Source organism: Pleurodeles waltl, chromosome 1_2, assembly GCF_031143425.1.
Source record: "Pleurodeles waltl isolate 20211129_DDA chromosome 1_2, aPleWal1.hap1.20221129, whole genome shotgun sequence".
Lineage (NCBI taxonomy): Eukaryota > Metazoa > Chordata > Amphibia > Caudata > Salamandridae > Pleurodeles > Pleurodeles waltl.
In genome coordinates this window covers 39,727,404-39,750,309 of record NC_090437.1, presented here as the reverse complement: position 1 = coordinate 39,750,309, position 22,906 = coordinate 39,727,404, and the positions used below count along the sequence as shown (strand labels likewise).

General features: G+C 42.6%; 1 protein-coding gene across 4 annotated transcripts in view; it reads left to right on the top strand.

The window, feature by feature from the left end:
* UBA6 (ubiquitin like modifier activating enzyme 6) overlaps positions 1-22,906 on the top strand; it is a 610,892-nt gene that overhangs the window by 382,946 nt on the left and 205,040 nt on the right. For all 4 annotated transcript variants that reach the window (XM_069235825.1, XM_069235816.1, XM_069235844.1 and 1 more), the window contains one exon: positions 4,821-4,892. In XM_069235825.1, coding sequence (XP_069091926.1) covers positions 4,821-4,892 — 72 coding nt within the window. The remainder of the gene's footprint in view (positions 1-4,820; positions 4,893-22,906) is intronic.

Genomic DNA, 22,906 nt, shown 5'->3' with positions numbered 1-22,906 from the left:
ATACTGCACAAAGATCATTAGACACAATACTGTACAAAAATGACTCTTAAAATGATAAACCTGGGGCTGCTACCACACTCTTTTACACAGGGCCATTTCAGGTTGTCACGCTATGTGCCAGGTACATTTGGTTGCAACACTTCATTTATTTTACATGGGCAAAGCTCATTCCAGTTTTGTCCTAATACCTACTCTAAGCTCACTTCTTCTGCTAAAAGGAGAAAGGTCTCTCACCACCAGCTTGTTGAACAAGTATTTACACAGCCTATAGGTCTGGCTTTATCAGATAAAGACTTCTAGCCGCAGATTTCTTACCTTAGAATTATCCCCAGGCGTCAGACGGATCCTTACATTTTTTGTGAGCAGTACCCCTGTTCGCCAGTAGGGGGTGTTGTTTGGCTCCGTGTGGCATTGTTGGCATCATCCACGCTGGAAGTGACATGCGCTGTGCCTATGTAGACGCTACACCTGTACGCTGTCATCAGTTCTTTTCTTTCCTGTTCAGTCAGCACAGACCCTCTTGTCTGCCCTGGATGTGGGAGATTGGATGGTAGCATTGGATTTGCAGGACGCATATTTCCACATTCCCATCTTGCATGCCCATAGATGTTAGCTGTGGTTCACGGTGGGTCATAGGCACTTTCAGTTCAGCTTGCTCCCCTTTGGCCTTAGCAGTGTCCCTTGCGAGTTCACCAAGTTGATGGCAGTGGTTTCGGCTTATCTGTGGAGATCAGGGGTGCCAGTCTTTCCCTATCTTGACGACTTGCTGTTGAAGGCGTGTTTTTCTGAGGCAGCTATCTCCCACAGCCAGACTACAGTGGACCTCCTGCACTCCCTATTGTTCACTATAAGTGTATTAAAGTCATCCCTGGCCCTTTCTCAGACGGTCCCTTTATTGGGAGCTGTTCTGCACACAGTGCAGTTATGAGCTTATCTTCTGAAACAGCGAGTCAAGGATATTAAGGCTATGATACCGATATTTCAGCCTCTGTCCTGGGTTTTTGTGAGACTGACTGACGCTATTGGGCCTCATGGCCTCCTGCATCCTGCTTGAGACACATGCACACTGGCATATGCAGAGTCTGAAGTGGAAACTGAAATTACAGTCAGTTCAGCATCAGGGGAATCTCTCTGATATGGTTCAGATCTCAGAGGGCACTACAAAACATCTACAGTGGTAGTTAACAAACCGTGATTAGGTCAGTAGCAGACCCCTCTTCCTTCCCAACCAGATCTGACAGTGGTAACAGATGCGTCTCTCTTTTCAAAGAGGCCCTGCGTCTCTGGGCATGGCTGGAATGTCAGGGCATATTTCTGGTGGTTCAGCACCTAGCGGGCTCTCTGAACGCCAGGATGGACAAACTCAGCTGAAGATGCCTAGCGAATCACGAATGGCATCTCCATCCGGAGGTGCTGCAAGGTCTCTTTTAGTAGTGGGGAGTGCCTTGGTTAGATCTGTTCGCTGAGAACGTGCAATGTCAGCATTTCTGCTTGCTGAAGTTTCCAAGGCCGCTTTCGCTCTGTGACGCTTTTCGTTTTAATGGAGCTCAGGTCTTCTGAATGCCTTTCCTCTCATTCCACTCCTGCCCAGAGTTCTCAAGAAGATCAGCAACGACCGGGCCCAAGTTATACCTGTGGCTCCAGACTGGGCTTGGAGATTTTGGTATCTCGAGCTGTTGAGCATGACCGTCGGCCCTCCAATCAGGCTTCTCCTTAGGGAGGATCTTCTGTCGCAGCAACAGGGGAGGGTTCTCCACCCAAACCTGTCAGCCCTCAACCTTCATGCTTGAAGATTGAGAAGCAACATTTGACAGCTTTCAAACTTCGACCCTTAAGTCTGTGCTGTTATCTTGGCAGCTTGGCGTCCCTCCAGCAAAACAATATACACCAGCAGTTGGAATAAATTTGTGGTATGGTGTGCTGAGAAACATGTTGCTACCTTATCTGCTCCCCTTTTTGCTGGTTCTTTTGTTTATCCTGACCATGGTCCAGGAGGGCTCCTCATTGGTCACTTTAAATGGTTATTTACCTTCCACCTCTGTGGCTGCCAGATCAGCCTTCTCCATTAAAGTCCCCGATTGTAAATAGGTTCCTTAAAAAGTGTGGAGCACATTTTTCCCCAGCTCCCTTTGTTATGCCTCAATGGGACCTTACATTGATCCTTACTTTCCTAATGTGTGCTTCTTTCAAGCCACTTCATTCCTGTCCTCTTAGGCTCCTCACCAGGAAGACTACCTTTTTGATGGCAATTATATCTTCCCACTGGCACTGTTTTCTCAACCTTCCTACGTTTAACTTCCCCCCGACAAACTGGTCCTTCAGGCTCGAGCATCCTTGTTGCCAAAGGTAGTCACTCCCTTCCACTTAGGCCAGCCCATCACTTTGCTACCTTTTACCCTCTGCTTCATCCTTCTGAGGAAGAGGAGAGATTCCAACAGCTGGGCCCAAAATTGAGTTGTCTTTCTACTTTAACCACACAAAATCATCCTCGGTGGATGACCAACTCTTCGCGGGTATGTCAGGGCCACAAAAAAGAGTGTACAGAAACGGACCAACTCCTGATGGAGCTTACTCTGCATAGAAGTCTGATATGCATTGGCCTAGAAGCAACCCCCAGAGGGTTTGCATACTCATTGCACCAGTGCAAAGGCTGCAACCACTACATTAGTATGTGGAGTCCTGGTCTCAGACATCTGCCAGTCAGCAACATAGGCCTTTCTGCACGCGTTCACTAAGCACTTCTGCCTAGACAGTCCGGTCTGTCGGGATGGGTACTTTGACCGTTTAGTCCTGCAGGACTTTTTGGTGTGAAATTGTTTTGCAGACAAACCTTCAGGAATGTATTGCTTGGGGATCTATTCTAACTAAAGAAATTTGTGTCTACAAGGTATTACCTTCGGTAATGCTTTATCTGGATCCCACAACTATTCAGTAGCTTTTATCGAAGAACTTCCTCCAGAGTAGGCTTACTGAGAGGTTAAGTCCGCCATGTTGGCATTGCCCTACCAGGGTGAGGAGAGGTGGTCTGGGATGAAGCATGACACGATTGTGGTCTGTGATGAAGCATGACACGATTAAGTGTGTAAAACCACCTCTTCCATAAGTGGGAACTCCCAGCCTACCATACCAACATAGCTTTCCTGCTTTGGATCTTTGGGTTGTTATCAAGTTGAGACTGGCTAATTGAAAAAAAAACTCTCTCCACCCCCCATCTTTTGTGTTCAGTATTGACTGCATGGTGGGGAAGTGTGGGGTGGAGTACCTCTTGTCTCTCTCTTTGTGGACAGGGAAGTCCAAGAGCAAGCATAAGAAAAAATAACAGGATTTGAGCCTCATTTTGCCACTCTAACTCCAGGAAGAAGGCACAAAGGTGTCATAATGTCAGTCGTACTCTTTCAAGGTCTTTGGCTGCTGTGCTGATTCTTCTGTTGTTCCCAGCATACCCTGAATTTTTTTCGCGGTGTCGACCCTGTGGTAAATTTTCAGCCTATTTCTGATTGCCTCTTGCACGCCTTATATCCTCATAGAACCACCTGGGTGTCTGGTCAGCTACCCTCTGGCGGGTCCATCGCCAGTGATGTCTGTCCCCTTAGCACCTTTTACTGGGCCCTTACTAACACTGCTACAGACTTCTACTGTGCGTGATCCTTGTTGTTAACATCCTGTGAGTCAAACTTGTGAGTTGTGAGGCATGCTTTCTTGAATAATAGATTAGCACAAATTCAACAAGATCATTGCTGTATTATTCAACGAGTTCAAACCGAGCATGAAATGGAACCTTCAACAGTCCTCTTGTTTCGGTTTTTCTGTTTTAGCTGCCCCTTACTAGAGTATGTGCGTGTTTCTGCATGCTGCCCTAACCGCAGTATATTATGTCATAAATAACCCTTTCCAAACTTCTGTGATACTATAAGTCTTCTTGTGCAGGCTCCTATTGAAACACCAGTTTTAGTAGCCCATTGTGGGATGGTACACTAGGAGATGATTTACAAGGTGGATCCCCACAGAAACAAGAAGGACGGTCACCCACGCTCTCGTCAGCAGCAGACTGGACGATGGCAACGCGCTCTCCGCAGGGACCACAGCCAAGCTCCAGAAGAAACTACAATGGATACAGAACGCCTCCACACGCCTCATACTCAACATCCCTCGCCGCGACCACATCTCAGCCCATCTCAGATACCTGCACTGGCTCCCTGTCACCAAGAGAGTCCCCTTCAAACTCCTCATCCACGCTCACACAGCCCTTCACAACACAGGCCCGGCCTACCTCAACGAGTGACTCACCTGCCAACTCTGCTCCGCCAACCTTGCCCTCGCCGCCGCCCTTCACATCCATCGAACTACAGCTGGCAGCAGGTCCTTCTCCCACCTAGTCGCCAAGACCTGGAACACCCTCCCTGCCCAACTTCGACAGACCCAGGACCTCCTGACCTTCAGAAAACACCTCAAGACCTGGTTATTCGAGCATTAGCAGTCCTCCCCCTAACCCCCACCCCCCCCCCCCCTATCTCAGCGCCTTGAGACCATAGCAGTTGAGTATCGCTTTACAAATATCTGATTGATTGATTGGTTGACAAAGTAAAAAGTGTAAATAATCAAATTCATACTGTTTAGTCAGCCGCTGCTGTCTCACGCTGCATTTACTAGCTTATTACACATCTTCTGCTTCGGTGACAATCCTGTGTACCTAGCTTCATAAAAAATCCATGCATACTACATGTAATTATACTGGATGATCAGCCAGGTCTGATACTTTAATATATTCAACTGCTAGAATCCTTTATATGTTAATAAGTGACTCATTTGTTTTCTTATAGGAAAGTTCTGAAGAAGCTATCAGGAAGATTTTATCAGAAGTAAAAGTTCAAGAGTTTACACCTTCTAATAAAGTAGGTTCACAATATTAATAATAAATACATTGCTTTTTGTATTAATTTTAAATCTGTGTGTAGAATCAAGAGAGTGTCATTTTAAATATACCCGTAATTGTACACTGAAAGCTGTAAACATAAGCTGGTGAAGGATCCTGGTGATTTTATCTGGTGGATACAATTGACAAATGTTCCTCCGTGAGGGACGTCCCATTGATATTTGTAAACACTAGGAAATGGAGGAGCCACATTTCTTCTAAAATTTTAATTTTTGACAATCTTGAAACAATCTTGAAAAGGAAGTAGGCAACATTTTCGTTATTTTGGAACAAGAGATAATCAGTATTATACTTGAGCACTGTAAAGCACATTTATCTTCAAATCTAATTTCATTCTTCTTAATAGAAAATATTTGTAGGTGGTGTATTTAGACTTCATACTTTAGATCCAGGCACTTCTCCTTTAAAAGTTCAGGAATTCCACAGTAAGTTTATGCTAGATATTTGTTTTTTTCAGTTTAATATTCAGAAATATCATTTTTAGCTTGGCTTTATTTCTTAATCACACAAAAGAGTGGGTATTCTAATGTTTGTGAAGTCAAAGAAGACGCACATGATGGAAAATTTGGATTAAAGTTGAGTGGCTTTTCCTTACTCTTTTTTGCAAAAACATTGACATGACCTCATAGTCACATTGATCAGTTTCCCACTTTTGGTTTGAAATAATACAGGTGACCGCCACACTAGATGGGTTGGGGTCCCTGATCTTTTCAACTATTATGCAGTAGCCCACCTGGGTTACTTGATTCACTGGCCCAAGAGAGAGGCTGAAAAGGGCTGGTGTATGATTGACTGTACTCTCATAGAAGGACCACTCTGGGAGGTCCCCTGGCAATTAAAAGCAGAAGAATTTCCACATTGTATGTGTCACCTTTAACGAGGACCTCCCTACAGGTTTGGGACAACTTCACAATCAAAAAGGGGCTGACCTCTTTACATTCGCCTTTACACTGCTGTGGGGAAATACCGTGTTTACTCCCAGCCTGAATAGGCCAACCTGCCAAACCTGGGTAAACTGTGGCTGCAAAACATTGAGACATGTTTGATCACAGAGACATAAAACCTTTGAACACTTGAAGGATGAGTTTGATCTTTCCATATGAGAACACTTCAGATACATGCAACTGCACCACTGGCTCCATGACCCTAGAATTAAACAGGGGGCAAGCAGAAAGCTAACTCCCTTTGCATAGCTGCCATGGTTTCAGATTGCTTATCTGTACAATTTCCTTGTAATTATGAGTGACATTTCAACGACTATGAGTGACACTTTTTTGTGAGAACAATCAGACATTAAAGCCTACGGAAACATGAATATCAGAAATTACATCCATTTGAGCAGCGATAAACTTTAAGAAGATCTTTAAAATGTTCTGCTCTGTCTGGCCATAAGATACTGCAGGAAGCAGTAGGGCAAGACCAACCATAAATAAATTTAAAAATGGACTTGATCAAGGGAAAACATTATACTAAGACAGCCCATCGAGGTTCAATAATTAATTCAAAGAAGGCGGGTCAGAAATAAGTGACTAACAAAAAAAGATATTAAGAGCCAATTAAACCTAAAAACACAATTTGTTTGGGTAGAATGGGGATTTAGGCAAATATTCTGTATTTATTACCTTTTAGCGATAGAAAGAGATGGGATTTTTCATAATATGTTTTGTTCAGGAGACACAACTTAAGTCTGTGCCAATTTTGGAGGAAGTACAGGGAACCAGGGCTCGAAAAGCAATAAAAAATTAGGCAGACTGTCAGTCTATAGCACCGAAAACTCTGGGTTCTTTTCCAGATGTAAAATTCAACATACACAAATAACAGAATTTAATTGAAAACGACAGATACAAAATGATGGCTCAAGAACATCACAAAGCCTTTGCCTATGTGCTACACCATACACATCCAGCAGGTGGCAGTGACGTACCAAGATGAAAGCACTGTCCTTAGTTAGTTTGCCCAGGCTCAGCGCGTGCAGGTAGTCAAGGTGCTAAAAATGCTTGACAATGCATTTCAATGCGGTTATGCGGACGCCACGTTAAAATGCATTAGCCTAACACCTAATGTGTGGCACTTGACAGGGCTGCATTGGAAAGGTATCTGCTGGCTTGTATGAGGAATAACACTCTGCTTCCCACATCTATGAAATGCACAACTTTAGGCCTGAGGGGTAGAAACTCCCCTTCCAACGCTCCTTGGAGAGAACTGCAAATAACCCTATATGATAAACAATGGTACAATGTTTCTATCCATACGAATAACTTTGCCTCCCGTCAGTGAGGAATGGAAATCATGTTAAAAATACTCTATTAATGGCTCAGCACCCCTTGAAGGCTAGCACAGATGGGTCATTTGAGTTGCAGAGGGTGCTGGATGGGGTGTAAAGATGATAGGACCCTGACACAGATCCTTTGCTCTGGCCCGATACAACCTTTTTAGAACTCAGTGCTGGCCTCCATTGAGGCAATAAAAGGCTGGTGATACTGCTGGGTCGGCCGGCTGAAGAGATTTACCCACTTCATGACAAGAAAGATTAGCTCATTCCTCATCTGCTTGTGGTAATAAAACAAACAATTCTATCACTCTAGAATCAACAGACAGCCCCCAGAGAGAACAAATGGATTGAACCCCTCTAATGGACTCTGAGGATGGAAAAACTATTGAGGACAGCCCAAGGCAGAGAAAAATACTTTGTAAAATTGTGGGGTTCGTTGTTGGGATTCATTTGTAAAGATATAGGGTATTACAGTGTTCCAAGAGGCTCATGGTACTTAAGATCTTAGAAACCTCCAAACTGGAAATTCAATACTTTAAAATATCTAAGGCTAAAAGCCTCCCATTATTCCCTGGAAATTGAGCCTAAAATCTGACTGAAAGTGGTTTGCTCTCACTTTGGAGATTATTTGATGTTAGACAGGTGGTACGGGGAAGGAGGGTGGTTAGTGAGGGGGCGAGGGCGCCAAAGTTTTTAGAGTGTGGGCGGATTGATGTATGTTTATTTCTAGGTCGTTATTGTTTGCTTAGCTGGCTCAAACACCAATAAATATACATTTACACCTAAATAGTCCAGGTATAAGTGGTCAGTTGTACAGTTATGGTGTGCAGATTGATTGGTGCAACACAAATAGAAACAAGTACATAATTGCTCCTTCCAAAGCAGCAAAAGCAGTTTTCACAACTGTTGTGAGTCCAGAGAGTAAGCTGCACTGAGGTGGAGTCAGTAGTGTAGAAAATAAATCATTTAATGAACATGTCTTCCCACAAAATCCTTGTGGGAACCTTTCCAGAGGCATCAAGCATGATCATGAACTTTTTAAAGCAATCTATCAGCACCATCTAACTGCCGCCCCAGAGCCATGAGACAACCCTAAAAGTGATGCAGTGGTTCATCAAAGGGCACCACAAGAGCTTAGTAACCTCAGACCTGTTTTTTTCTCTTCTTACAGATGCAGGAATGTAATATTCTCACCTTTTTTCCTTCGTAGATACTGGGATTTCTTTTGGAAGTATGTCAACTCACAAGTCATTGAACTTTAAGCCTGGTGGGCAGTGTCTCTGGCAGATTGTATTTGATTCCCCGGCAAGGATGATGTTAGCATGCATGCCTGTGTTGCCCAGCTGTTCAGATTCATGCCTGCACCCCTGCCAGGGATCTGAGAAGTATATATCTTCATTTTGTTTATAGACCCCGCATTAAGTGATAATAGCAAGGGCAGATCTTTTTCCTTTCGGGGTCCCAACTAACAGTAATAAAATTCCATGATGCTCTTTCAGGAAACACCTCTAGACGTATCTTTTTCTTTAATGGCTAACTTTCTAGTTTGTGTGTTAGACCACCGCCAAGAAGCTTAACGGTGTACCATGTACAGTAAAAATGTATTCAGTTAGTTAGTGTTACTTGCGTAAGTCAATATACTTCATGGTTATCCTTGAGAATGAGGTAGTATCATCATAGCAGCTCTACAGGAATTGAGCACCAAATAGTGATTCAAGTTTAGAGCCCTGTTGAAGAGTACTTCTTTCAATAGAATAGCTTATTGCAGAAAATAGGAGAAACAAAAGAGGTCTACAACTTCCTCTGGCATTTTGATTCCTGGTAGAAGATAAACTAAGATAGCTTTTTTATGTACAGACACATTTTGTGAATCATAAAACAAAAGAGAAAGACCCTAAGGGGACAGGCCCACACAGACAAGAACACAAAAGAGCTCCCCAAAGCAGAAACCGAGATGAATAAAAGTGCTACTGCAAAAATATATACATGAAATGTCAACATACAAATATATATTATGTTTATTTTATATTTGCACAAAATTCTTAAAAGGCAAAACAATGCATCAGTATCATCCGGGTTAAAAATCAAATACAATTGCAAAATTGTTTTGCACAGCACTTTTCATCATGTATCATAACATCATCAAATCATATACATATTTTACCATTTTCAACAATCAAATGTGGTTGAACATTTGCACATTTTGAGCCACATTTGGTTCAAACTCATGTCTGAACCCAGCACAACTTCTCAGGAGGAGACTATGAAGATTGGTACTACAAGGGGTACTTTATCTGAGTCAGGGAAGAATCAGAGATGTAAGGCTGGTCCTCGTGTATACTATACCAACCCTGGCCATCTAATTCAAGATTGTTCAGTGGGTCCTTTTCAGATTACAGGAAACACCAAGACTTGTTTTTTTTGTAAGGGGAGGTAGGAACGGTTATGCCAATATTCCTAAGGTCTTTTGAGTTCTTGTGAGGGAATGAATTTTAACTTATTTATTCTTTAGATACAACTGAGCCTGGTTTTCAAGGAAACTGTTTCAGTATCTGAGCTTCTAGATTCAGTAGCATCTAGCATGTATGTGGGGTAATAAATAGGCTAAAAAATTGCAGCTTCTGACTTGAAAGAAGACCAACCCTAAACAAGTTCAAGCAGTCAACTGATTTCCTTTGTCATCGGGAGTCCTAGACCTTGTGACAGTTCTGCTTCAAGTCTCTGTGGGGCTTCACAAGGATAGGGCCCCCTTTATTTTGATTGATTGGGTTCCCTTGTTTGGAGCAACATAACCTGTATATAGGTTGTTAAAATGCAAATTCTTTCCTTGACTTCCCCGTTCTGTAGAGATAATTTCTATTCAGATGGTTCCTGTTTGTCTCCTGTCAAAGACACACTAGAACATGTGGCAGAACCCAAGTCTGTTCCTACAGCTACCACCACTTTTCTGTTACTGGATTTTTTTGAAAAGCCTACTGTGTTCACTCTTTTGTCTCACAGGGAGTTTGACTACTCAATTCCTACAATTCCGGAAGCCATCATTTCCTTTGGAAGAATACATTCCTTGTTGGAACCCCAAAAATGGGTCCTAAGGTAGTATCTTGGAGTAAACTTTCAGAATGGGTGAGTTACTTGATCCACTTCCCTGCAGGGGCATCTTTATTCTTTGTACCCAATAAATCAAAGGTGTTGAGACCCTGCATAGATTAAACAAGGTAATGTATTTAGGACTGTTACCCCTACCACTCAACAAAGATCTCTTGGAATCTATTTGAGGTGCTACATTATTCACTAAACTAGATATTCACGGTGTAGAAGCCTAAAAATGAATAAGCACACAGATAGTAAGTTTCAAATTGTAATTTAATAAGCACAGCTGTAAGCAGCGAAGACTAGTTTAGTTTATGAAATGTATATAGCGCGTGGCTACCGGAAGGCCTCCCAGCGCTGGACGGGACACTAAACTGCTGGATAACCTAATTAGGCACTAAACAAATCAGGTTTTAAAGTCTTTACGGAAGGACAGTTCCTGGCTCTGTTGGTGAAGCTCCAGTGGGAGAGTGTTCCAAAGTTTGGCAGCTCTGTAGGCCATAGATCGTTCACCACCCCGGAAACTCTGAAAATTAGGAATCTTCAGCAAGGAGGCCATAGATGATCTGAGAGACCTACAAGGGATTATAGTAAGAGGCAATGTGCCTTAAAAGAGCAAGGCACCTATTATGGAGTGCTCTATGCGAAATGCAGAGGGCCTTAAATTGTGTTGGTTGTTCCACCGGAAGTCATTGGAGGGCAGTTATGGAGGTTTTTGCATATTGATGCCTTGGTATGTTCATTAGAAGATGAGCAACAGCATTCTGCACAACCTGCAGCCTCTTCACTACATATGCAGGTGAGCAAAGGTAAGTGGGCATTACTGTAATCTAAACCTGAGATTACGAGGGCCTGAACAATACGCCTTTTGGTTATGAAAGGAAGAAAGTCAAAGACTTTCCTTAGCAACCTCAACACTTTGAAACATGTGGCAGCCAGCTTTCTCACTTAAAGGTCCATAGTAAGGCTGGAATCAAGCCACATACCTAAACTCTCTATTACAGGCCTAGAGTCAGGGTCCTATGCCAGAGGTTGTTGCCCAATAGCACTACCTCTGTCTTGTCTTCATGACCTGTCTTCATTCAGTTTTAGCTTATAGTCCGCCATCCATCTGGCAACTTCCTGAAGATAAGGCATTAGAAGAGATTGACTTGCATTAGAGTTTGAGGACAATTAAATAGCCAGCTGGGTGTCACTGGCATAAGAAACCAACAGCATTCCATAAGGACACACAATCTCTGCCAGAGAGTACATATAAAGGGTACAAACTGTGGGGCTCAAACAAGAACCCTGTGGCACCTCTCAATTCAGACATAAACTGTCAGAAAGGCATGACAGATCAAGTACTTGAAAGGTGTGATTCTCCAAAAAAGAAGTAAGCAATTTTAGTGCAAAGTCATTGATGGCCCACAGTATCAAAGGCTGCATTAAGATCCAGGAGAATGATGACAGCAGAGCCTCCTAAATCAAGGCGATGCCTTAGCTCTTCCACTACAGCCAGCAACGCTGTTTCAGTACTGTGTTGAGGTCTGAATCCCACTTGAGTGGGATGTAAAATCTCATGTTCCTCAAGAAAACCAGTGGGGTGTTTATTAACATGCTTTTCCAAAAGCTTTTAGGCAACAGGTAGCATGGAAATCGGCCTGTAATAATTCAGAAGAGAAAGGTCGAGATTGTTTTTCTTTTTTTTTTTTTAGCAGATGTTTCACCACTGCATGTTTCCATTGATAAGCAATCAGACCAGGTGTAAGCGATAAGTTCAGTTCGGATAGGGCCAATTATGTCCGACCCCTGGGCGAGGCTATATGGAGCCGCAGGGTCTAATGGAGACCCAGCTTTTACCATATGTAAAAAGCTTATCACGGTTTCGACCATAAGATCTGGGAAAACCAAGAGCATGGCATCAGTTTGCTGAATAGTGGACTGGCTAACTTGATTGGTTTCCTGAATAAACTTATCAGGAACGGCCAAATAGATATCCATTCCCTTCTTTTGAAAGAAGAGTGCTGGATTATTGCTATGCTCCAGAGAAGCCTCAATGGAATCATTAGAAGGAACATGTGCCATTCCGGACTCGCTTGAAATGTAGAAGTTTGTATGAGGTTTTTTAAGTTACCGTACATGTTGCACAAAGATACACAGCCAATGAGAGAAGGTTGTTTGGTGAAAGGATCCGGGTTTCCAAGTATTTAGCCAATCATTAATCACAACCAAACATTTGACTATACATGGGCATTGACTTATGGAATCAGCAAATGAAACATGGCAACAGTTTTTCAAGTACACTTCTCAAAGCCTTGTTGTTAGAGCGAAGATGCTACAGGTCAGCATGCCTCTGCACATTCTTCAGGCTCCTATTTAGTGTCACAAAATGGCACATGAACCAAAATTGATTCCACATTCCCCTCCTTTGACAATCAATAGTGTCATTTAACCATTCTCACTTGCTATCATTGCCTTTGTCTCTTGCTCAGTGGAAGTCTCTGCTATACGCTTTTGTAGGCTGCACATTGCAGTTGGGATGAAGTACATACGTTGATGCCCAACTTTTATTATTATGCAAAGAAGTGACACAACTGGTTTTATTATGCAAAGAATCACCAAAATACCATGTCCTGTCAAGACTGCCTCCAGCACCCACGTTCCTATTCCAGGCAGCCAGGGAACTCCATAATCCTCCTTCCTGTACCTTTCACGCATCCTTACGTATCTGATTGATCTCCTTTATTGCCTTTCTAATATTACCACTGTTGCCAGTGCAAGTGCAACACTTCTGGCTCTCCACTTTAAACTCCACCTGTCCTTCTTAGCCATCAAAATATCCACAACTGTTCTTTTCTGTATAACTACCGCCCTGGTTTCTTTCATTTTATCATTGATATTCCTGAGGGCAGTTGTTGCTTCATCAGGCAAGGCCTCAATCAGTTTTACCAATTCATTTATCCTGTGACTATTCTATGGCACCTCTGATGTGGGTATTATTACCCCCTGGCCTGTAAGCATTTTACTAACCCAATTAGCCAATCTCCCGTGCCTCTTCATTCCTTTGCTTGCTCCAGGCCTCGCTTCAAAGGTTGGACATGGAACATCCTGGGCATAACAAAAGATGATAGATAACAGCTCCCATGCCAAATTTGAGGCAGATGAAAGTAAGATTGATTTTCCACACACAAAAGCATCACTTTGTATCCAATTACTTCTAGAGACTATCCCTCAACTTTATTTTCCTTCCTACATGTATAAATGTATGTAATGTTGGCATGTGCTATTTCCTATATACTTTCCTATCCAGAGGTACCCTTCTTGTTAGATGCATCGATTAATCAACATGACTGCATTACTTTATTGTTTTTTCTGGCAATTGTAAAAACAACCTGCAAGGGAGACGAGTGGGTGACAAATGGGATGGCTTCGAGGAATCTCATGCTTGTTTCCTAGTGCCTCCGACACCCCCAATCTGTGGTTCTTTAGTCGCCAAGACCCTTCCTGAGAATTCTATCATACTGTGCTATTATGATAACTCTTCTGGTTTTGTGTCCCTTGTTATGCAAGTGTTGATATTTATTCTCTGATGGGGCCCCTTTGTAGCACCTCCCGGGTGTATTTTCCTTAATATCTAATACCGTTCCATACCAGAAAGCTTTCTCTGTATAAACACACAACTCACTGCCCTTGTTAAAGGCACTACACTCATATCATCTTCAGTGCTAAATGGGAGTTGTGTGCGAACATAGTATTTGGATATATTTAGGACTCCAACATACTTTTTAACAATACAACATAGTTATTTCCTTCATATTTCTGTCCCAACTCGGTCACTTCCTGCGTCGCCCTTGCAGCAAGAGGCATGTCCTATGATATTTCAGAGTCATTCAAAGTTCCTTCTATGCCATCAATCTGTACTCTTTATATGACCCATGAACACAATGACCAGTACAATTGCCATTATTGCTGGCCAAAAAGGTGCTCTAGATTGCCACTGGCCATGGCCACTTCCTGAAGGTTCTTACTGCGGTCTCTCAGAGCAGTCTCAATCGTACATGCATGTGCCCTTGTTGCTGCCTTACTTGACCATTAGTTGCAAACAATGAGGCTTTCCAAAGCAGTAGCCTGTTTCAGTGGCAAAAAAACAAGTAGCTCTTCTTTCTGTTTGCTGCTCCGGGTCAACAGCTTTCTTTGTGTAGGAACAGTGCACCCAAGAGGCAAAGCTTGTGCACTTGACTACGATTCTTGGTGTCAGAAGGACCTGAGGTGGCCCCTCCCAGTTTTGAAGACATTAACGTCTGATATAGGCCTTCATAGTGACCCATTTGTCTAAAGAGAATGTCCCGCTGTCATTAGTGGACCTGGAACGGCCTGCAAAACTTACCCATGAAGACAACGCAGTGCCTCTGTTAGTTCCTTGCAGTACTGTAGTACCAGATCATTAATTGTCCATAATGGTATATAGGTCTCAATTTCATAATTCGATCAGGGGTTCTCCTTCTTGCAAGCAAAGTGAATAGAAGTGCATGTATTCAAGCAGTTCAGCAGATGCTCAATTAGTTTGTCCTTCAATACTTGTGTTTTTTGTCACCATTTCAATTCTTCCAGTGCTGGTGCTTGATAGGCACACTTGACTTTCTGCATCACCCCGAAACCGTTGCAGATGCCTTGAACTGTTATGAAATGCAAGTCTGTTGTCGGAGCTGAGGTACCTTGAAACCTTAAAGTGCTGAATTAGTTCTTTAAGGAGGCAGCTGGCAACAGCCAATGTATCTCAGTTCTTTACGGGACACAGTACAACTTTTCACAGTCTGCCAGTTTAAGAGGGCCTATGGAACAAATGAGCCATTAATGGAAAAAGAATAATTGGTAAACACAATTGTACATGTTAGCCTACCCTTATCCCCCTCTTTGTATGCACACGTCAACCATGAGATCTAATATGTTCCTCATATTGTGAAACCTATCTCTAAGTATCTGTAGTTTTTAAAAGGTCATCACCTTTAACGTTTTCGTTAAGATGGTGGGACATGAAGATCAAAACGTGGTAGTGCTATTTAACGGGTGCAAAGCAAATGCTTAGCAATAAGGAAAGTTGTCACACGTGGGTGCATTGTGTGTAGACAATGTTTAAGCTGCGCATTTCATTGGGGATATTTTGGACAGCACAGTATTTCCAAAACAAAACATTAGAACGTATATTCCTTCAGAAAAACCCGTTTCAATTGTCTCCAAGCCAAAAGACATGAAAAACATCAAATACTCACATACAACCTGTGTAAATATTTATTACTGTTTCTGTACCCACAGTACATGGTATAATGTGGGCAATGTATATAGCAATTTGTGCAAAGTAAATTTGTGTCTTAACATTTGCTTTATCAGGGAAATGTTGCTTTGTTTCATAGAACAAAGTAAATAACAGGCGGTGCAATTAGATAGATTCGCTTATCGTAAACACAAGAACCATATTTAAAGAAAACCCGCATCATTATGAAGTTAGTGAAATGGTCTGGCGCCATCATATCAACATGTATAATAATTTTGACTCCATAACTTGGGAAAGAAATAAGTAAGAAAACTATAAAACAAGATTACTCTGTAATAGAGCACATTAGTCGGAACTGAAAAAATTATTCCTAATGCCTGCAGTGGTAAGTGCCACATGGAGGGACCAGTAGTATCACTATCTTTGTCACTTGCCTTGTGTCCGGCCCACGGAACTTTGTTTTTCCTCAACCCTGCTCCAACCCTTTTCACATGCTGTAGACATTCATTGTGTATTGCTGAAATGTTCATTTACTGAACAATATACGGTTGTTGTGTTCAACAGCTCTTTCATGTGCATCAACCAGAAATCCTTAATAATGCATACCTTAAACGTAGAGACGTCAAGAGAAAATACTGGGAAATGTGTACTGCACAATGTCACACTGTGCGCTTTTACCTAATAATGATTAAGGTGTCACAACCTGTCACAAGAAGAAGACGCAAAGGATTTGTTTCTGGTATATTATAAAGAACAAACCTAGCACAGCATAATTAAAGGTACACTTTCTGTCAAAATGACAGAGCTTTCTGTTTCTTATATCGGTAGAGAACCTTCAGCACTTGTTCACATATAAAAATACCTATAGTTATAAGCACATCTGTAAATGTCAAAAGAAGCCATCAAATAAATGGTGAGTCCAAAGCCTCGAGTGAAGCAAGTTTGCACCGTCCTATTTATTATTAATCGGCACACCATTATTGTAGCTGGTATGGTAAGGGAAGCTAATTAAATAGGCAGTTACATTGTGTTCGTCATCCTCTTGCATTCTCCTATATGGGACACGTATATTGTAATTATGGTGAGAGCACATGTATTGGGTCTTATTCAGTGCTTTATTTGTGCTTGTTTCCGGTGCTGAGCACCGGCACTTATTTGTGAGGGCCGGGGTTTATTCTTCTGCCTCAAGCATTTTCTGCGGTCAAAAGACACATATGAGGAAGACGGAGGACAGGAAAAACGAAAAAGCATCACAAAGGAAAAAAGTAGAAAGCTGCAGGAGTGAGCTGAAGGGACAGGGAGTAGCTTTATATGGATTGAAGATGCCCGAGATGGCTTCAGGATTACGCTGCCGCAGTATTCCGTGTTCACACATTTAATTGCAGCAGCCGCGTGTTTAAGAGGAGGGTTTGGGCACCGGCTCCTCTTTATTTACAAATTAAACACTGGTCTTATTAATGGCCATCTATATTGTGTTTGCTTAGTGAGATCACCTCGCCACCCCACCACCCTTACTTCCAATAGTTCCGTTCCCTCTCGTATGCGTCCTTCTTTCTGCTGCCGAGCGCGCCCCAAAACTCCACCGTAACAGTCGGCTGGGGATGCAACAGGTATGGCAAGGTTGGAATGCAACAGTTCACCTTTTTCCTTTTATCAGTCATGGAGTTATGAAACTCAGATGTCCTTCAAGCGAGGCATAGGCAGGGCAGTGGTTTAGATCTTGACTGAGTTCCTTGAGTCTGCTGTTCCCGTGTGGTTAGGCTGTTTTTCATACTTCGAGGACAGATGGCAGGAAGGGTTATAGGGAGCTCTTTTTGTGTCAAACTTGCTGCATTGTGCTTTATTTTTGTCTTGTGTATTGTGGCGTGGTTCAGGGTATCGCACATCAGTGGGTGGGCTGTCACTTATCTGTTGGACCACATAAGGTGTCAAGCCTCCTATTGGATAAGACATGTACAATAAATTTACATTTTCATTAATTTATAATAATTGATCCACGTGCCAAGAATCCAAAGGCACACATCGTTCTGTTCATCAAACAATTTTTCTGTTTTTAACCACCAGCCATATCCAGCCCTTGACAGACCTAGGTTCTAATCACAGCATTTGACTGAAAAGTGTGATTTGGGGCAAATCATTAATCTGATTACTATTTGTAAAAGGTGCATGAAATCTAACATGCTTGTAAAAATATGAAAGGTAAATGCTTAAATGCACAGTTAATGTACAGTTTAGGCTATGTAAATAGATACTTAAATGATGAAATAAATTTGTATTAATTATGTATTAGTAAACCTTTATTGAAAATTCCAAAAGTAATGCATGACAATTATTGCTAAAGAAAATATTTCACATATAACAAAACTGTCTTTTTCCAAAAATTTGCAATTCAGCACCAGAGGGGTGTGCTGTGCTCAATAGAAATAGACTCAAGATGCTAGGGCACTCATTTTCTGTTACCCCTAAGTTTCAGAACACGGCTAAACGATGTTCCTAGGGAGCCAAAGCAAATGGATTTGGATATTCTGTACTCTTTCATTTGCCTTATGGGTTGAGAGATCAACAGATGTTTCCCAGTGGCATGCAAGTTCATTTATTGGATATGCTATTTGATGACCAGAGATTATTTGAATCATAAAACTTGCGAATTCCTAAAACACTGTAAACAAAGGAGAGCTAAAGCCTGCTCACAAAGGGTTAACCTCTCTGGGCAAAAGATTCCAGCTTCAGTCTATGAAACTGTGGTGCACTAGCCACCAGTATAAGAGAACATGGAAACACACATAAACGTAGAAAACAGCAGACAGGAGCCGCCAACAGCAATCTCCATCTGCATCCTCATCAGTGACTTCAGAACTGCTTTACGTCTTTCATTCAGTAATATGACCACTCCCCATTCAGTGGATGCCAAATTAGGAGAATACCATATTGAACCCATGAATCCTTCAGATTGTGAGGTCTGGCTACTCCCTCTGCCACCCGAAAAAATGTAATGAAAGACATCATACCTTTATTCCAGAAGATACCCATAGCCAACATACACCTTTCAGATGAAATAATTCCTAATCTCCAATTAGGCAGTCAGATCTGAAGAGCCAGGAGTAATAGTATAGTGCTCGTCCTGAGGACTTCTATAGTGAGGATCACATACTATCAGATGTGTATTTGTGGAACATCCTGATGCTTCAGGCAGTCACTACATTGAACCCAGGCAAGAAGAAATCCACTAATGCTTGCTGTAGGAAGCTGGCTTTCTATATGCTGCACAATAAAGAAGTACACCATGCAGAGAGTCCAGTAGAGAGTCCAGGAGATCCCAAGTTGGTTTGCAGAGGCAAAAGTAGATAGGACTAATGCTCTTTTGTGCAGGGTAGTGCTAAGCATTTGTTGTACTCACAGAGGCAATAAATGAGGCACACACTCAAAGAATAATTCCAAGATCAATTTAGAAAAATAACACTTTTTTATATATATATTTTAAACCCAAGAACTTCGTTATCAGGTTAGTGCATTTTTAAGCATCAATACTTTTCAATAGAAAAAATCAACACTCAGTGGATTATCAGAGTTCTTCAGTTTTAACCTATGGGAGGAAAACGTATTCAGCAAACAAGCACTTTATGATGACTCACAAGGCCAGTCTTGTAGACTTAGATTAGTACTGGGCAAGGGTCAGGACCACACCAACAGGTTTCTCCGGGTGGCACAGGGGCAGCCGGGTGCAGTGGTGCAGTATGCGTCCGGTGTCCAATGTATTTCAATGGGGAATGGTCTCCGTGGGTTGAGGCTGTAGGCTGTTATTTGGGAAGTGTGGCAGTTGGGGACAACCAGTAGGTGGGTTACAAACAAGGGGTGCTTGGGACATAGGTGCACCTTTGGTCCCCTTCACCAAGGGGTAGGGGCAACGGATGCTGGGGTGTCCTTTGGCATAGGGTTTCCATTGTCCAGAAACACTCACGGTCTGCGGGGGGTTGGGGGTCCTGTGGTCTAAGCTGCAGGCATCATCGTGGAGTCCAGGATGGTTGAAACCACAGTGTACTTGTGCACAGGAGAGCTGGGGGACATTGTTGATACCAAGGGTCCACTTCAACTTGGGCTGGCGGTGATTGGTGCAGTGGTTGCTTTAGGCGTTGAGTTTCTCTCAACTCAGAAGCTGCGGGAGGAGGGGGCCTGTGGGCAGAGGCCGCAAGCGACTTCAGGCAGTCCAGAAGGGGTGAAAACATGATGGACTTGAACTCTGGACAGCTGGGGAACCTTGTTGGCACCAGTGGTCTGCTTCATCTCAGGTCCTGGATGGCTGGGGCAGTGGCGACTTCAGGTGTCGGGTCTTTGTGGTTCAGGGGGCTGCAGAGTCCTTCCCTGGGAGTTGGTTGGTGAGCAGGTCCACTGCTCACAGGAGACCTAAGTCTCTTTCCAAGGCAGGCAGTCCTCCCAGGTTTCTGGAGGTTCAGCTGCAGGACGAGGCACCTTCTGGTGCAGAGTCTGTTGAGGGGTGCAAACAGGCTGGAGGGATTGGTACCAGGTCAGCTGCTTCTTCTCCTCCTCCTCTTCTGCGGGTGCATCTCTACTTTGTCTTTTTATTCTTAGGTCGTCAGAATCTGAGTTCTAGGGATCAGGGGTGCCACCTAAATACTCAATTTAGGGGCGTTACAGGGAGTGCCAGGGGGCAGCTGATGGGTTGCCCACCTTTAGGGTGACTACACCATTTCTATGAAAACTTCCACAGGGAATTGGGCATACCCCTAACCCTAGTGACCTAATTCCTTTCCAACAAAGATGGAGGAATTTAAAAAGTGGTGTCCACTTCAGATCATCCACCTTGGGGGTGGGACTGGCAGGAAGTGAGCACACCTTCTAACCTGTGCTAACACCTCCCTCCAGTGCAGGCTTTTGCTAACACCCCTTCCCAATGCAAGCTTTTGTCTCTGGCCCTCAAGAGCACTGGCTCTCAACCTGGGTTGTCAGAAACGTGGCTAGGTTGGTTGAACTGGTCAGAACCAGTCAGTGAACACAACAATAGGTGGTAGGTTTTCAGGGGCACCTCCAAGGTGCCCTCTGGGTGCAGGTACTGGTGAATCCAACACTGATACCAGTGTGAGCTCACCAGTATGAGATATTTGATACCAAACTTCCTTATTTTCAGTGAAGCCATCATGTAGCTGGGGAACTCATAGTGACCAGTGTCCAGCACATATTTAAAATGACTTCCCTGATCGCTTACTATGTCTGACAATGACAAAGATATACTGAGGGCATATCTGCTCATGCAGATATGTCCTCGCATGTAATATAATGCACCCTGCCTTAGGGCTGTAAGGCCTGCTGGAGGGGTGGCCTACATATATTGCATGCAGTGTTAGGGGACGTCGTGTTTTCACTTTTGTCTGCACCAAGACACGCAGCCTGCAATGGCAGCCCGTCATGTGCTTGGTGAGGGGTCTAGGTATCGGGGTACCATTGAGTAGAGACTTACAGTGGATGTTAAAGGTTTTGCCAGTTAGGAAAAGAACAGTGCACCTGGTTAGCAGGAAACCAGTGCACTTACAGTTGAAATTACACCAGAAACCTGGCAAAAAGTTTGTGTGGGGAGGGACATGTCAAATAAGGTTTTTTTCTACACTCGCTTTCCTAACAGTTTATTGTTTGATATTGAAAGGCTGTTTACGCTTGTCAATCAATCAATGACTGCCTATACCATAGATCTATCACTCTTTCAAAAGCTTTAACCTGTATTTCATTGTTGGTAAGAAGTGTTCTATTTGGGAGGATATTTTGTCTAGCAAATACATTGGTGACTTGTTTCTTAGCTAGGTTCAAAATCCATTTGCCTACTCTAAACATGTTGTGTGAGACTGAGCAAATTATTTTACCCCTTTGAACCTCTTATCCCTTCCCTATCAAAGTTGGAGGAGGCCAAAAACTAGTTAAATACTATTATTAAGCACTACTTTAAATGAATATATAATTTTTCTTACTTTGACTCATATATTTGCATATCACCTTCTACATGATTTGGTGCTTCTTAAAGTCCTAAACACATAAGTGTAAATAAACAGAAGAGTGCAGGCATGGATTGCATCGCATACCAAAGAAACTAATGTACTTCACATTCAAAGATCTTGTATTGAACAGCAGGAGGTAAAATATATTGTTTTTAAAATAAAATTCCCCCATAAGAAAAAAATTATTTTATTGTGTTAGAGGGAATGGTATGTTAGACTCTCGAGTTAGCTTAAAGTAAGTTGAGAAGCGAGACATCAATGTTTCGGTGAGAATTTTAAAAGAAAACCTGCTTGGTAACTGTTTCCTAGCTGCAAGTCCCTGATCATCTGACCCCAGCAGTCATAAGTTGAATTCTCATTATGTTTTTAACTGCACATTTGAGTGTGTCACTCGTTCATCCACTTAAAATGGCATTTTACTGTCAATGAATATTACTTGGTTGACTTTAGTGATTAGTGAGAGCTCATCGTGACATCAAGGTACCTTACCTAACTGGTCCATGTTGGTGGGGACTCCAACTTCCTTTGGTTGTTGGTCACATACATAGCGGGATGATCAAATTTTACAAAAAAGAAGCAATAGAACTAGTACCAAACCATCAAAAAGGAAAAGGTGTTTACTCCCTGTAATTCCAAAAAAGGACAAAACACTGAGACCCATATTAGACCTCAGAACACTAAATCTTTACATCAAATCAGACATGTTGACACTTCAAGACATGATTCCCTTGCTCAAACAACAGGACTACATGTCAACATTAGATCTCAAGGATGCTTAGTTCCACATACCCATACATCCTTCCCACAGGAAATACTTAAGGTTTGTAATCCAAGGCGTGCATTACCAATTCAAAGTGTTACCGTTCAGGATAACAACAGCACCAAGAGTATTCACAAAATGCCTTGCGGTAGTAGCTGCTCATATCAGGAGGCAGCACATGCACGTATTCCCTTACTTAGACGATTGGTTAATAAAAACCAACACTCAGCAACAGTGTCTTCAACACACAAAATACGTCATAGAAACCCTTCACAAGCTAGGGTTCTCTATAAACTACCAAAAATCACATCTACAACCATATCAAATACAACAATACTTAGGAGCAACAATCAACACACAAAAAGGGATTGCCACTCCAAGTCCACAAAGGGTACAAGCATTCCAAAATGTAATACTAAACATGCACCCAAACCAACACTATCAAGTGAGGTTTGTGATGAAACTTCTAGGCATGATGTCCTCATGCATAGCCATTGTCCCAAACGCAAGACTACACATGCCGCCCTTACAACAGTGCCTAGCAACACAATGTACACAAGCACAGGGTCAACTTCAAGATCTAGTGTTGATAGAC